General features: G+C 37.8%; 2 protein-coding genes across 10 annotated transcripts in view; both read right to left on the bottom strand.

The window, feature by feature from the left end:
• Positions 1–300: 300 nt before the first annotated feature.
• LOC131550880 (uncharacterized) overlaps positions 301–17,208 on the bottom strand; it is a 123,831-nt gene continuing 106,923 nt past the window's right edge. For 2 of the 3 annotated variants that reach the window (XM_058793375.1, XM_058793376.1), the window contains one exon: positions 301–545. In XM_058793375.1, the coding sequence (XP_058649358.1) occupies positions 340–545 (206 nt within the window). In that variant the 3' untranslated portion in view covers positions 301–339. The remainder of the gene's footprint in view (positions 546–17,208) is intronic. The other variant, XM_058793377.1, reaches the window with a different exon arrangement.
• LOC131550895 (mucin-7-like) lies at positions 10,117–15,882 on the bottom strand. 7 transcript variants are annotated; one of them, XM_058793406.1, is made up of 8 exons: positions 14,122–14,535; positions 13,956–14,015; positions 13,721–13,861; positions 13,479–13,598; positions 13,260–13,301; positions 13,086–13,164; positions 11,862–12,043; positions 10,117–11,582 (listed from the first exon to the last, which is right to left on the bottom strand). In XM_058793406.1, exons 7-8 carry the CDS (start codon positions 11,897–11,899, stop codon positions 10,982–10,984), a joined length of 639 nt encoding a protein of 212 aa, XP_058649389.1. In that variant the 5' UTR covers positions 11,900–12,043; positions 13,086–13,164; positions 13,260–13,301; positions 13,479–13,598; positions 13,721–13,861; positions 13,956–14,015; positions 14,122–14,535; the 3' UTR covers positions 10,117–10,981. The 7 variants fall into 7 exon arrangements, with proteins under 7 accessions (XP_058649389.1, XP_058649386.1, XP_058649384.1 ...); XM_058793403.1 differs by having other exon boundaries at positions 13,794–13,861; XM_058793401.1 differs by lacking the exons at positions 13,086–13,164; positions 13,260–13,301 and adding an exon at positions 15,737–15,882 and having other exon boundaries at positions 13,794–13,861; positions 14,122–14,349.

The raw sequence follows: 17,208 nt of genomic DNA, 5'->3' as shown, positions 1-17,208 counted from the left end.
TTGTTTACAAAATATGTTGACTTTCCGCGATTGAATACTAATTTAACGATTATGTGTATATGTGTATATATATATATAATAAATAAGTAAATAAGTAATATATATATATAATAAATAAGTAATTTTTGATTTTCATAATTCACAATGTATGTATAGTACCACAATCACATTTAATATACCCACTTCAAGTACTGGCTGTAACTACCAGCAAGAGATGATACAGCTTCAATGAGGCAGCTACAGCGATCTGTCACATGACTTTAATGGGATTGGATTGGAAATGGCAGCAGTTATTGTCCCAGTGACCGCAGACATCCTCAACTGTTGGATGTCCTCCGTTCAGCCAGAGTGGAGCATGAGTGCCACAACTATACTCTCAACACATGTGTCTGGCATCTGAACGCTCTGATCCTGAATGAAGAGACGGTACCAGCCGCTCCAGCTGAACCAAGCGTCACACATTATTTGAGAGGAATGTTGATTGTTGGTGGATCTCCATGAATCATCCAGGACATTGTAGTTGTAGCAGGGGTCAACAGGGGGAGCTGTTGTTAAGAAATTAGAAAAATGAAATTAGAAATCTTACTAATGCCGAGTTCACACTGCACGATTTTCAAACTCGTCGGATCGCTGTTGTTTTCACACTGCGTGACTATCTGGGGTAGCATTCAGTCGCTGCTGTGTTCACATTGCACGATGGATCGGCGACAGGGGCTTTCACATTGCACGATTTCACAATAGGAAGAATCGCCGACAACTCTGTCTGATCCGCAAACTACATTTCACAACAAAACACACGCGAGAAGTGATAAGGAAATAACGCGAGAACCTGCGTGCATCAGCCCGTTGTTCTCGGGCTAGACTGGAAGTATTAAAAAAATATAGGCCGCAAATTATCTGTGCGCTGATTTCCAGCTACAAAAAGAAAAACAGATTATGCAGGAGGGAGATGCAGGGAACAGGGATTGTGTTCTGCAAAGAGTGGTAAATAATAATTTGCAGTAACTGTTATGGTGACGTTGCAGCTGGTCAAGCGTTTGTGCTTGTTTCTGTATGATATAATTGTACATATTAAAATACTGATATGGTCTATAACTCCTCACCGAACTTCCCTCTGCCCTGTATCTTTGTCTCTCATTGGCTGAAGGTCATCGTGATGTAGTTTTCAGTCAGAAATCATTGCACACAGCGTGATTGTGAATCGCAGACGGCTCCAGATATTTAGCATGCCAAATATTTCACAGGTGTCGGCGACATGTCGGCGATTCCCTCAGATCGCGTCTTTGGTAATTCACACTGCGCGATTGTCACTCGCGTGAACGAGCTCCGATTTGCCTCCGATGTCGGGCATTTGTCGGCGATTTATCAAAACCTGTCGGCGAGTGAAAAATCGGGCTAAAATCGTGCAGTGTGAACTCGGCATTAGTGATATTGAGCCAAATCAAGAACAACAATCCAACAAAAATTTATTTAGCTATGCATTTATTTAAAGGGATAGTTCACCCAAAAATGAAAATTCTGTCATCATTTACTCACCCTCAAGAAGTTCCAAACACAAAGGAAGATATTTTGAAGAAAGTTTGTAACCAGGCGGTTTTGGGGCACCATTGACTTCCATATTAGGAAAAAGAAAATACTTTGGAAGTCAATGGTGCCCCAAAACCGCTCTGTTTCCATTCTTCAGAATATCTTCCTTTATGTTCAACAACAAAGACATTCATACAGGTTTGGAACTACTTGAGGGTGAATAAATGATGACAGAATTTTCATTTTTGGGTGAACTATCCCTTTAAAGGGGTCATATGATGCGATTTCAAGTTTTCTTTTGTCTTTGGAGTGTTACAAGCTGTTTGTGCATTTATAAGATCCGTAAAGTTGCAAAGACTATAAAGTCTCAAACCCAAAGAGATATTCTTTATAAAAGTTAAGACTTGTCCACGTCTTCCTAAAGCGCCTCATTTAAACACGCCCCCACATATCTATGTCACTGTGTTGGAAGATTTGCGAGAAATAATGGAAGAAATCATGTCCAAATGCATGCCCAAAACAGATGCTCATGACAGTTTATAAAGGAAGCAAGAATATACTTTACAAGTGGTTGTGATTGGTGGAGTAATGGATTCTGTGGATGGGATCGTCCATGCTGTAGACTGTGATTGGTTGGAACAATAAGCTCCACAAACCATTGGCCTGACACACTCATAAACATAGTAATTTCCAGGACAGGATTTGACTCGTATAGGGTGGGATGTGTAAGTACAGCAGCCGTTCCATGAGGAGACACAGACCTGACGGGAGACCACTCCATCTTCCAGCTGTGGATGAGGGCCGTTGAGCAACAGTGGATCATAAGTGTCACACATGTACTGATTAACACATGATTCTGGCATCTGAGCATTTTGACCATTGTAGAACATCCTGTGCCAGCCATTCCACTCCACATTATAATCACACATAGTAGTTATAGTTACTAGGAGTTGTTGGTGGCTCTCCATGACTCCTCCAGACTGGTGTAGTTGTAGCAGGGGTTTATACTTGGGGTGGAGAAAGATACTATTATGGAAAAAGTAGAAATAGAACATTATACATTTTTAAATATATTCGAGATAATAATATGAAAACAAATCAATACAATTCATGACAAGTATGCAGTGGTGTATAAAGTACCTGAAAGCCATACTCAAGTAAAAATACAGCTATCTTACCAGAAAATGGCTTTGGTAGAAGCTGAAGTCACCGTTTAGAATATTACTTGAGTAAAAGTCTTAAAGAGATAATCCACCCAAAATGAAAATTTTGCCATTAATCACTTACCCCCATGTTGTTCCAAACCCGTAAAAGCTTCATTAGTCTTCCGAACACAATTTAATATATTTTAGATGAAAACCGGGTGGCTTGTGACTGTCCCATTGACTGCATAGTAAATTGCACTGTCAAGGTCCATAAAAGTATGAAAGATGTCGTCAAAACAGTCCATCTGCCATCAGACGTACAATCTGAATTGTATGATGCGACTAGAACACTTTTTGTGTGCAAAAAAAAAAAATATCAACTTTATTCAACTTTTTCTGCTCCTCTGTGACACTTCCTGCAAGAGCATTCATGAGTTCAATAGCGGAGCACGATGCAAGCACACCTCAGATGACGCAGCACATAAACACATTCTGCTTTCATTTACAAACGCATTCATTTTGGGGTGGAGTATCCCTTTAAAGTATGTGATATTTACTGTACTTAAGTACGAAAAGTATTTTTTTAATCTTAAACGTACTTAAGTATTGAAAGTAAAAGTACAAGTAAATGCAAAATGGAAAAGAAGCAAATATATATATATGTATATACTGTATATATAAATGTTCATACACAGCTTGAGTAGCAAGATTGTTTTCAGTTTGAACTCTTTCTTCCATTTTGTATTTTTGGGTAAGAATAAGAAGCACTTCATCTGGTACTTAGTGTCTTTCATTCCAACATGAGAAAACATTTCTGCAATCTGCATCTGAAATAGCATTTAGATGTATTTACACCGTTTAATGTATCTCAGAGGGGACATGGATGCATTTAAACTGCATACAGATGTATAAATAGACCTAATGGTTTTTTTTTGTTTGTTTTTTGTTTTGTTTTGTTTTCACATAAAACGTTGAATACTACGGAGCCCTTTAAAGGACATTGTGGTGGGAAAAATTCGAGGTGAGTGGAAAAAATTCAGGGTGGGAGGAAAAAATTATTTTCAAATGTTTTGCATTCCCTCGAGAAACTTTGCATTCTCTCGCAAAACCATTTGAGTTCAGACAAACTCTTCCTGTTTACTTTACAGCTTGCAGTGGTTACAGCTCGTATGTTCACAATGGAGCGGTTCATAAAGTTTTTATTTTGAACTTTGACTCAAGTATAAAGAAATACAGTAAGACAGTGGTTAGTTCAAGGCACGGTTTTGGGACATTCTAAAACTCTTTAATGTGGCTTAATGTATTAAAACAGTGACATTAGGACCAAATTCGATAATAATAAATACTAATAAAATTGTTAGGTTTATATTACCGTATTGACCCGAATATAAGACGACCCTGATTATAAGACGACCCCCCTTTTTCGACGACGATGGACCTTCTGGAAAAAGGCTTTTGAAACCAAATCTTGTTGTTGTTGTTTTCTCTCTCTGTAAAACCCTTTTTTTTTCTTAAATTATTTTCATATTGCATATTTTTCCTATTTTAATTTTTGTTTTGAAAGTATGGTAAATACTGATCAAATGTACCAACAATGACATTTAAAAATATACACTTTTTGATATACCATAAAATAACAGGTAGCCCATCTGAATTATATAACATTTAGGCTATCCATCTCATAGTAGCCTACCAACATTTTATTATCAGTAGAAGTGAAATCTTATTGTAGTCTTCAAATCTGGGTACTGTCTTATGTTTTAAAATCACTTACAGAGGAAGTTTGGTCCCATCAGGCTAACATGACAGTCACGACTGATGCCCCTGTAAGGTTTGCTTTTTATTTTGTTTTCGCTCGCGATCTTTACAGCACACATTACATTACATATTTCATGGCACACTCGTTTTATGTGTTTTTGGCGCCACCTATTGTTGTGGGTGTATTATTGACATGTCAAAGTCTAGACCCCGAATATAAGACGACCGTGTTTTTTCAGATGTATTTCCAAGAAAAAAATATCGTCTTATATTCGGGTCAATACGGTAATAACCTTATTAATAATATTACTATTAATAAAGGAGAATAGCCCAGAATATGAATGCAACGGATTTGGTATTTTTAAATCACCGTTTTCATTATAGCCTACTAAGCATTTTATGGGGGAGAAAAAGCTTAGGCTAGGTGCAGGGCGTTGCGTTGCGTTCATATTCTGGGCTATTCTGTTCAGTAATATTATTAATAAGGTTATTAATATTAGCCTAATCATTTTATCAGCTTTTATTATTATCGAATTTGGTCCTCCAAGTCACTGTTTTAAAACATTAAGCCACATTAAAGCGTTTTATTATGTCCCAAAACCATGCCTTGAACTAAGCACTGACTTATTAATTTATTTGAGTCCAAGTTCAAAATAAAACTCTATGAACCGCTCCATTGTGAACATACGAGCTGTAACCACCGCAAGCTGTAAACAGGAAGAGTTTGTCCGAACTCAAATGGTTTTGCGAGGGAAAGCAAATATCTTTGCGAGAGAAGGCAAAAGTTTTGCAAGAGAACGCAAATATCTTTGCGAGGGAACGCAAAAGTTTTGCGAGAGAACGCAAAACATTTGAAAAATATTTTTTCCTCCCACCCTGAATTTTTTTTAACTCACCCCGATTTTTTTCCCACCACAATGTCCTTTAAAGGGCTCCATAGAATACTGACATTTAAAATAATTTTAAAACATTAAAACTTTTTTTTTTTTTAAATAGTCGAAATGTGAAATTAAAACCACCAGTAGGTGGCAGGATGTGACTGTTAAATGTTAGATGAGTCATTGAGATTCAACCGATTCATTCAAATGGCTGATTCATTCAGGAACAAATTAAGCATCTGACTGAGTGAATCACTAAATCATTTATTCAACTGATTCATTCAATAAGTAAACATCATCCATTGCTCAAAGACGCAAAACAGTGCTGTGATCTTTGTTTGGAACTATTTTCATTGGCAAAATTGAGCAAAAACAAGTAATATTATGTCTAAATTTTAAGTCACTTATTGCTTTACTGAACTTGTATAAAATGATTATTAAATGTGTTATCATGCTTATATCTGCAGAAAAACAGTACTCTTTGTGTGATATAGATTAAGTTAACTATATTAAATTATATAAATATAAAAAGCATGCAGAAGCATTTTTGCTGTCTACAATTTAGAATGCCTGGAATTTTGAGTTTTGACTAATAAATCAACATGTGTGCACTCTGTGTTTGATTTGGTGATATAGCCTACTCGATAATGTCAGATCGCACATCAGTACAACAACACTTACCATATTATCGCAGAAGATATACAGTATATCGTACACGCCAGACTCGATTTGAGTGGAAAATAAATCATCCGCGGTTGTGCATGCACTTGTTTGCACATGAGCAAAGGTGTTTTAACTTGCAAGCGCCAGACCACTGATTCGTCTGACTTTTTTGTAGTAAGTAACGAATATGCTTCGGGAAATGTATCGGAGTAAAAGTATACATTTTAATTGGGAATGTAGTTAAAAAAAGTACTGTACTTAAGTACTGTAACGAATTATAATTACTTTGTTACATTACACCACTGCAAGTATGTCATATATAAAGATGAATAAGTGTACCTGCACAACCCTGCTGAAAAAAAACAATAGAATGCTGCCCAAAACACATTAGAAAATGTAATGGTTTTAATGGATATAATGGGAATTATATTGGTTTTAATGGAAACTATAATGGTGTCTACTGGTATGTGATGGATTCTATTGGTGGGATGTTAAATCCTATTGGAAAAATGCCCAAAACACACTACAAAAAGGAATTTTGTAATGCTTTTACTGGAAAAAGCTAATGGTTTATAATGGTATTTTAATATTGATTAATATTAATATTAATTCTATTGGGCTTCTGTTGTTTTTGGGGGTTTTTTAGCAGGGAATGTACAGGTAATGGGATTGAAAGAGTTGGCCTGGTAAATTTGTAGACATAATAATTTCCGGGATCTGTAGCGTCTGCACAGATCATAGCGAGAGCCATAAATTTCATGGGTAACAATTCCATCTTCTAAGCGAGGATGAGAGCCACCAAGCCACAGAGAACTATAACTTCCACGACATGTAGGACATACACCAGTCAGGCATCTGAGCACTTGATCCATCAATGAAGAGTCGATACCAGCCATCCCATTCAACACGAGTGTCATCATGATCATATATGTATTCACCTAAAGATTCGTAACTGATGCTGCTTTCAAGTCCTCCTGGGACATTCGTACTCACAAGTTGACAAGTCGTTATTACGACGTCGGGTGCATTCAAGTCACTTTGGTCGGAACAGGATGGCGATTTAACTTTTCTACATAAAATTCAACAATTTTTTTAACTCTACATCTACAAAATGATGAATGAAGAATGTGCATCATTGTGTTTTTGCTTTTTTCTGTGATGTAAATGGAATAATTATATATTATATTATAATTATACAATAACATAATATTTTGTATATGTAACTTTTATAGTTTTATTGTACATTACAAAAAAAACAATAATATTTTTTTAATTTCAACAATTTTACCGACGCTGCATATCTTTAGACTTTGGCTGCGTCCATTGCATCCGACACGTTTTCTCACTGACACGCCCCCAACTCGGAAACTCAGGGCTTAAAGAACATTTCGAGTTTCCCACTCGTAATAACGACTTTGTGTTGGCGTTCATGTGCGTTCAACTCGTAAATACGTTGTATCTGACATGACTTGAACGCACCATGAATGTGCTTCTCCTGTCGTTATAAAGTATGTTATAGTCATTGCATGGATCACAATCTATATTAGTGAAAGATGCTGAAATCAAGACCATAAGTTTTTCTACTGTTAAGACTATTATTTGCAACTTACTCAAGGTGAAGCTGGATCCTGTGAATATATCTGGACTTACAGTGGAAACTGGCTGTGAAATAGTGTTAACATCTAAAAGGAGGGAAATTCATGTCATTTTAAAAAGTTTGAAGGACATTAAAAACAGAGTGAGAGAGAGAGAGAGAGAGACAGACAGAGGGACAAAGGGACAGAGAGCACTGTACCTGCACTGCAATTGTGGTTTCGTAAGTTCATAGACATAGTAATTGCCTGGACACGCTTTCACTCTGATGGGGGTTTGTCTTGTGTTGACAGGATGGAGTGGTGATCTCTGTCTTGTCTCAAACTCGCATATATACATCCTGAAGTTTTCACAGCATTCCATATATGCACCGTTGTATTTTTGGACAGGTATCTTTTACCACATTTGACTTCTAGGTCCTGAACAGATTCTTTCCATATATGTGACCCTGGACCACAAAACCAGTCTTAAGTCGCTGGGATATATTTGTAGGTCAGACTGAGTACAGAAGTGAAATGAAATTGAGCGGAAGTACGAAGTCTGACGTTGTCAGGCTAGTGTGTGTGTGTGAGTGTTTTCACATAACAAGTGAGTTTTCACGTGTCTTCACTGAGGAGAGAATTGAGTCTGGCCAAATTGGTGGAGTGTTGCAGTGATGTTTGTCCTTCTGTGAGTTTCTCTCATCTGGAGCTCGACTAAAGTGACCATCAGCTTCTTGGTCACCGCTCTAATCGAGGCCCTTCTCCATTGTTTGCTCAGTTTGGCGAGGAGGCCAGTCCTGTTCGAGTCCTGATTGTTTCAAACTTCTTCCATTAAGGATAATGAAGGCTACATGCTTCTGTGAACCTTCAATGCAGCAGATTTTTTTTTTTTTCTCAACTCTTCCCCAGACTGTTTCTGAGCTCTACAGGCTGTTCTTTTGACCTTAGGGCTTAGTTTGTGCTCTGATGTGCATTTTCACCTGTTAGACCTTATTGAGGTGTGTGACTTTTAATTTGCCACAGGTTAACTCCACTCGAAGTGTAGTAAGATCCACAAGCACCATGAATGCTCCTGAGCTAAATTTCAAGTGTCCCGGAAAAGGGCATTAATAATTGCAATATAATTATTGCATTTTTTTTATTTTATTTTTATTTTTTTTGTGATAAGTTTGCAAAGTTTAGCCCCAACAGCTGTGGAACTTTACCTCAAATACCATACTTTTATATACTCTTCTGATATTGAAAAACTGTTGTTTAATTACCTTGAACAAAACTATAAAACATTAACTAGGGTTTTTTTGTGCATAGACAACGGCGGTTGTTAAGAGAAGTGCAAAGATGAGTTTTTTGTGCCATCTAGTGGTTAAAAGTAGAATAAAGGCATATGTGCCTTTTACCCTGGTGCACTATTAGCCCAGTTGTACCTTACTTTGTAATAAAAAAAGATGCTATTAAATGCAAATTTAAAATATACAATCATTATGTTGTTTCTACATTATTTTGGAGATTCAATATGAAATTATTATAAAAAAATATGTTATTAATAATAATAATATGTGACTGTTTAGCCTACACAACAGGGAAAAGCAAAACTTGGGGAGGGTCTACATATGTTGTTGCACCCCATAACTATTCTCATTGGCTTAGCTAGTGTAGGACTGACTGAAAAGGCTACATGGACTGATGAACAAATGCATTTGTGTTGCCATGTCTGTTGTTCAAATATGTAAACTGCAATGCATTTTTTTTTTTTTTTGGATATGATAATGATATATGATAATGACTTTGGAGTGACATTCTTTCCTTGAAGGTTCCTGTCAGCTCTGAGGTAGCTAAAATCTATGCAAATAATCAAATATTTTCTGACAAAGTCTTCACTGCAAATAGACACGAGAGGACCGTGGAGTAACATTGAATTACATTGCTATTGTGTTTATGCATATTAAATTTGAAACAAATGGCCTAAATTTTTGAGATTTGAGGAATTGTGTTACAAATGACACAAGATCTAAGTGAGTGCTATATTGATCTGTACAGGGAGCCAACAACCTACAGAATGAGTAATGGACTGCACACCAAAGAATACTCATTTTCATTAAACAGTCCATTAAGATGTATGCTAAATAGATCATTTACTCTTGATATTGCCATAAAAATCATAACTTAAGTAACAGAGAAAATAGTTAAAGTTGTACCTGCACAGTGCATAGGCCTGGAGACTGATATGTTGGGTTTGACAAATGCATACGTGACCCTGGACCACAAAACCAGTCATAAGTGTCATTTTTTCTGAAACTGAGATTTATACAACATCATCATCTGAAAGCTGAATAAATAAGCTTTCCATTGATGTATGGTTTGTTAGGATTGGACAATATTTGGCCGAGATACAACTATGTGCAATAAAATCTAAATACTGAGAAAATCACCTTTAAATTTGTCCAAATGAAGTTCTTAGCAATGCATATTACTAATCAAAAATGAAGTTTTAATATATTTACGGTATGAAATTGTTACGCGGATGCATGGTTGTGGCGTAGATAAAGTAGATACAAAAGAACGATGAGAGAACAAATGGCTTCAACACACTTTTCCATTTAATAAACTTAATTACCGACAAACACAAAGGGAGAACTCAGGACTTATAAAGGGGAGAGAACCAAAGAGCAAAACAACATAATCAAACTCAGCTTGAGACAATCAAATGATAATTAACTAATGAGGGCAGGAACTAAACCAAATAAGGAAAACGGGGATCACAGACAGGCAGACATGTAACAGTATCTCCCCCTCCCGGTAGGCGCGTCCCGCGCCGTAACAGTTCCAACGGGGAGGGGGGGTGGGCGCCCTGGACGCCGGAGCAGGACGGAGATACACAGACACTTGAGGAGGCGTCCAGGGCGGTACAGGCAGCTCTTAGACCGTGGTGGACTCCGAGGGCCTCGGCGGAGTGGCCATAGTGGCCCTGGCCAAAGTCCGGAACATGGCCACTATGGCCATCAGGATGACAGGTATATGGCCCCCCCCCCAAATTTTTTTTGATGTAGTTGGTGGCCCTACTTCTTAGCTCGGACTCTTGGGGGCGCTATGGAAGCGCGGACTCTTGGGGGTGCTCTGGAAGCGCGGACTCTTGGGGGCGCTATGGAAGCGCGGACTCTTGGGGGTGCTCTGGAAGCGCGGACTCTTGGGGGCGCTCAGGCGGTGCGGAGCTAGGGAGGTGCCTTCGTGGCGCAGGCACAGGGGGGCGCTCTTGAGGCGCGGACCCTTGAATGCGCTTGGGAGGCGCGAAGCTAGGGAGGCACCTTTTTGGCGCAGGCACAGGGGGGCGCTCTTGAACCGCGAACTCTTGAATGCGCTCGGGAGGCGCGGAGCTGGATGGGACCAGCGGAGACTCAGATGAGCTGGACGGGACCAGCGAAGGCACAGGAGAGCTGGACTAGACGAGCGGAGGCACAGGAGAGCTGGACGGGACCAGCGGAGGCACAGGAGAGCTGGACGGGACCAGCACAGGCACAGGAGAGCTGGACGGGACCAGCGGGTTTGTCACATTTCTAGGCGGGATGGCCGCACTCTCTGTCAGCGGGATGGCCGCACTCTCTGTCGGCGGGATGGCCGCACTCTCTGTCGGCGGGATGGCCGCACTCTCTGTCGGCGGGTTGGCCGCACTCTCTCTCGGCGGGGTAGCCGCACTTCTTGGCGGGTTTGCCGCCTTCCGTGTCAGTGGGTTTGACGTGGCCGCGGACGGCGGCTGGAATCCGTGGATCGCGGCTGACGATTGGGTTCCGGCTCGGGCCCGGACGCTTCCCAGACACCGAAGAATGGCCTCTCTCCAACATAATCCCGCGGTGTCTGGGAGGTCCATGGGACGGTGGTAAGTGGCCCCGAGCCAGAACGTCTCTATGATGACAGAGTCCGCCAGCGTCATCTTCTCCGTGAGCTCACAGAACTGGCTCGCAAATTTAAAGAAGGGGAGATCCAGGAGGGCTAGGGCGGCGACCGCTTCCACGAATTCCATCTGGCTTATTGGGTCGGTAATTCTGTTACGCGGATGCGTGGTTGTGGCGTAGATAAAGTAGATACAAAAGAACGATGAGAGAACAAATGGCTTCAACACACTTTTCCATTTAATAAACTTAATTACCGACAAACACAAAGGGAGAATTCAGGACTTATAAAGGGGAGAGAACCAAAGAGCAAAACAACATAATCAAACTCAGGTGGAGACAATCAAACGATAATTAACTAATGAGGGCAGGAACTAAACCAAATGAGGAAAACAGGGATCACAGACAGGCAGACATGTAACAGAAATTTACCTTCTCCATTCAAATACATTCAAAGGCACTTTCTCCATTCAAATACAGACGATACCAGCCACTCCATTCATCATGGGTGTCATCATAACCATAGTAGTGATGTCGGTTTTGCAGTACGTCTCTCCAGTCTTCATCAAGAGTGTTGTAATCATAGCATGGATCAGAGCTGGAAGCTGTAGGTTCTGAGAGAATAAAGAAAAAAGACAAACTCTTGGCAAACAAACTTAATCACACTGTTAATGCTGTTAAATAAAGATAGTACTACACAGCAAAATTATGAGTGTTAATTCAACTCTAACAGAGTTAAAATCAACTCCAAAAAAGTGTACATATTGTCCCAATCTTTTCAGAGTTACATTAACACTCTTCATAGAGTTACTTGTTTAACTCTATGAATGAGTCATATTTACACGGTAGAGAGTTAAAAAACAACTCTGGTCCACACCACAGAGTGTTGATTTTTCCTTAACACCAGTGTAAAGAGTTACAATTTAACACCTTTAAGATAGATTTTAACTCTTGATATTTTAACTCCAGTGTATTGAGTTAACATTACAAAACTCTCCTCTGTGTTGAAAGTAAAAGAAAAAAAAGCTGCCAGAAGATAAAAAAAAAGAAAGTTAAACCTTTTAAATTAATTCTTTTAAAAGCACATTTTGTCACAGGTAAGCAGATTTTACTTAAAAAAAATAAAAATAATCACAATTACACTACAGCTCTCAAAGCAGTTGTTTATTAACATGTCAACACTTCACAACATGACAGTTCACTTTTAGAATAAGTGACAAGAAGGCACAATATATCCATTTCGGTCATCAGAATTGTAAGAATACTGCTTATCAAATGGTCGATAATAAAATAGGTCCTGCAGTGCAAACACTGAAAAATGTTTGCACCACCTTGTAAATCATTTAACATGCAAAGCCGTGTGCGATTGATGCATTTTAACCAATATTTTTGTAAGGTTTTTAAAATTTTTAATTGATTGTTTAAAAAAATTATGTTTAGCCTCGAATCTCATACACCAGACGTGAATAAGCGGACCAATTTTTAGTTTTAGTTTTCAGCAAGACGAGATGTGTTTCTCTGCAGTTTTCAGCCAGGCAAGATACCCAACTCCCACTTGCAGCATCACAAAAGTGCTCCGGTAAAATAGGAGAAAAACAAAAAGGATTATTTCACATCCATTTATCAGGTGAAATGTAAGGGACAAGTATCACTTACAATATAAGAATAGTTAACCCAGAACTGAAAATTCTGTCATCATTTATTTATACTCATGTGGTTCCACACCTTCTGTCTTCTGAGGAACACAAAAATAGATATTTTTAATAATCAACAGAAGAAACTGTCATACATGGCATCTGTGGAAAGGCATGAGTACAAGTAAACATTTACTGTTCACTTATGGTTGGACTCCTCCTACCAAAATGAATGCACCTAAATGGGACAGCACATAAAATAAATAATGCAAGCATACCAAAAACGTACATTTGATGCATTTTTTAAGAAACATTTTTAGAAGGAGATCAGACTCTTTTATTATTATTATTGTTGAATAATCAAAAAAATTAAGCATGACAATCAATAATCTTAAAATATGCAATTGTGGCTTACCCATGTCTCTGGTATGTGTCCTAACAAAGCTCTTCTCATCACACTTAATGTATTGGTGGCTTCATACTCTTCAAGCACATCATCTCCTTTCGATTTTTCTGTTAAGCCAGCATGAACCATCTGTAACAATATTAAAGGAACAGTTAACATAAAATTGTAATTCCAAACATACGATTCACCATTTGCTCAACACAAAACACGTTCATGCTTTAAAAATATAATAAAGTGTCTAAAGTAGTTACTGTGACTCATGTGCCATATTCCAAGACTTGTGAGGGCACAAAATCACTTTGAATGACGAACAATTTAACTCACTCAGTGTTTTCCTCGAGAAGACCAACTTCCCCGTCTGCTCCGCATCGCCAGTGAAAGAAAATGTCTCTCTGAGAAAGGTTTAGGAGTGCACAACACATAAATATCACTATTAATCAATATGTGATGTAATAAAACACAAATTTTAAATGAGGTAACACTTACTTCTTATGTTTCCCCTGTTAAAAGTGAGGTCCGTGTCAATGCACAGCCATTCAAATGCATCTGTGAGAAACGTTTAGGCTCGTTTAGGCGCGCACAGCATAACAATATCGTCATAAAGTAATATTATTTTATAAAATACAAAATGTAAATGAGGTTAAACGCTTACTTTCTGTGTTTTCCATGATAAAACCAATTTCCCCGTCTTCTCCGCATCATGAGTGAAGGAAAATATCGCTCTGAGAAAAAGTTTAGGAGTACACATCACACAAATATCGCTATAAATCAATATGATGTTGTGAAATACATATAAATGAGATAAAACACTTAACTTTCGGCGTTTCCCTTTTAAAAAGAAACATCCTCGTCTGGTCCGCCTCGCGAGTGGAAGAAATGTCTTTAAAAAACGTTTAGGCACACACACCTTATAAATATCGCTATAAAACGATATGATATTACAAAACACATATTGTGAGTAAGATTAAACACTTAATTTCGCTGTTTTGCGTCCTCATATGCTCCGCATCGCGAGTCTAAGAAAATGGCGTCTGTGAAAAATATTCCAGATGGGTCAAGCGCGCACACGAGCAAATGTCCCGGATGTGACTAATAACACTCAACAGAGTGTTATAAGAGTTTCTCTGTTTATTGACACCGGCCAGAGAGCGCTGTTTACACTAGCTAGTGTTAATCCCCTACAATTCAACACCACAACTTCAACACTTTACTCTAAAAGTCCTTAACACTAGGATTTCAAAACTGGAGATTTTGCTGTGTAGGAGAGGGACAGACAGCAGCACTGGCTGCGAGATACGTGTGGACGTGCCACAGCCTGAGAATGTACATAATGTGTGTAATATGTGTATTATGTCTGACCTCAGTGTGTTTCCCTACTGTCTGCCACAGTGACCCTCAGCCTGTGTGTGTTTATATGTTAGCACAATAATTTCCTATTTGTTACACTGTTTATTTAAGTTTATATTGTTATAATGTTTTTATTCTATTATTTTGATCTCATTGTTATTATATTTCTCCACATATATTTCAAGCTTTGGCAATATTGTATTTTTTACAGTCATGCCAATAAAGCAATATTGAATTGAATGAATGAATAATGCAACAGCATATGACCGAATGCAATTGGTCACCATACTTGACAATACGTCACGACTTAACTTAACTTAATTGTTAAATAACCATTTAACAAGTCACATAATAATGAATCATTACTGCAAATGTAAGATGAAAATGCAACTGTTAAAGTGTAAAATAAGATACCGAATCAGTGAATTTGAGTTTAATGTGTGTATATTATCTGTAAGTAATTATTAAACATTTGTAATATCATTCAAAAAAAATATTATCCATTTATATTAACTTAATTCAGAGATAATTGTCCACACGAGGGAGCCACAGGATAGCAAATCCTTCAAGATAAAGACTGAAAATTTTATTTTAAAATTCATTATATTTTCATAAGGTTTAATAAAGTCCAATGTAATAAGTATGCAAAAACTGTAATCTCCTAGAGATTTATAGACCATTATGTTTTTTTTTTTATCTTAATTTTAATGTTATTGACAATATATTATTCAAGTTGTCAGACATGTCAGACTGAATATGGGACACTATATTATTTATATATTTGCATAATAATCCTTACATAAAAACTAATCAAAATAATTTACTTGAAAAGAGACATTGTATAACTACATGATCTACACAAGCCAATTGTGCTTGTATCTCGATGATCGGCTCAAATTAAACTGCATTGTTCTAATTACCTTCTGTGTCATTGCCAACGCTTCGGTGACAGGACTTTGAAATAACAATCAGGAAAAACAATAAAAAGCATGATTTACATTGCATCCTGCTCGCCAACTCCGTCCAATCTCCATGATTTGTATTTGTATTTTTTTTTTCTTCTTCATTTGAATGCCTTGTGAAAGGATTTTTTTGTAAAATTAAAATCGAATTTACTTTCATCTCGGAAAAGAGATTGCGCCTATATGACAGTCGAGAACGGTTCAATCACATGAGGCCAAAATATATTGTTTCGCTAAAATCTAAAGTGGGAGGGTCTGGGGCGCAGATAATCTGAAACAAGCCAATTAGAGCTCAGCCTCAAGTCACATGCGTTTCAAAACCGCACACACACACAAACTAAATACAGTTTTTATTTTATTTTTTTTAATAGATGCTAACATGATTACCAGTCGAATAGTATGACTAAATGATGCAATTTCGTGATTAATTTGCAATATATATTTAACTTATTTTAAACATGTTGAAGTCGGCTGGCTAATTTGATGGGGGCGGCGCCCCAACGCCCCCTATTGACCAGCCGCCACATCTGTGTCTGTATGAAAGAGCAGATTGAGGATGGATTAGATAAATTGAATGTTTAGGAAACGTATTTATATGTATTTCCACCTATTTGAATGACAATGTTATGCTTTGTGTTGAATGATAATGATAATGATAATTATTCAAATATTTAAGTACAATTCTTTCCCACTGAAACAAAAGATACAAAAGGGAAACAATTGAAATTTATGATAATCCTCAAACAGTTAAAGAGTATGATGCTGTACTGTATGAATAATTCAAAATAAAACTTAAAATAAACAAATAAGGACAAGTAAGGCTTGGTAAAATTATACATCACCAGTGTAGACAGACAGTCACATCGACTATCATCTCTCTCTAATTGGTTTACAGGTTATCTGCTATTCCTGCTCCGTCCAGTAGGTGAAGTCTGGTGTTACTGTTCTGCTGTCTATCATGGATCATCCCAGCTGTTACTCCACCCATTTCACCTGTTCATCATTAACAGCTCATTATATTCCTCTGTCTGTCTGTCTGTGTGTGTGTGTGTGTGTGTGTGTACTGGTTTTTGTGGTTTACGGGGACAAAATTTGTATAATAACATGGGTATGACAGAGGTATTACAATTTGAAGGTGGTTTATGAGGACACTGCCTATGTCCCCGTAAACCAAAAGGCTTAAAAAACATACTAAATGGTGTGTTTTTTTTGTTTTACAGTTTCCTGTAAGGGGTAGGTTTAGGTGTAGGGTTGGTGTAGGGCAATAGCACATAGAGTTTGTACAGTATAAAAACCATTACGCCTATGGAGAGTCCCCGTAAACCACTAAAACAAACATGTGTGTATGTGTCTTATATTCTTAAATTCCACAAACTACTACATTAATTTCTACATTTTATAAATGGAAAACAAAGGATTAAATTGAAGAT

Source organism: Onychostoma macrolepis, chromosome 12 (assembly GCF_012432095.1).
Source record: "Onychostoma macrolepis isolate SWU-2019 chromosome 12, ASM1243209v1, whole genome shotgun sequence".
In the NCBI taxonomy this organism is placed as follows: Eukaryota; Metazoa; Chordata; class Actinopteri; order Cypriniformes; family Cyprinidae; genus Onychostoma; species Onychostoma macrolepis.
The sequence above is the reverse complement of the archived record's forward strand: the minus strand, read 5'-3'. Positions and strand labels throughout refer to the sequence as shown.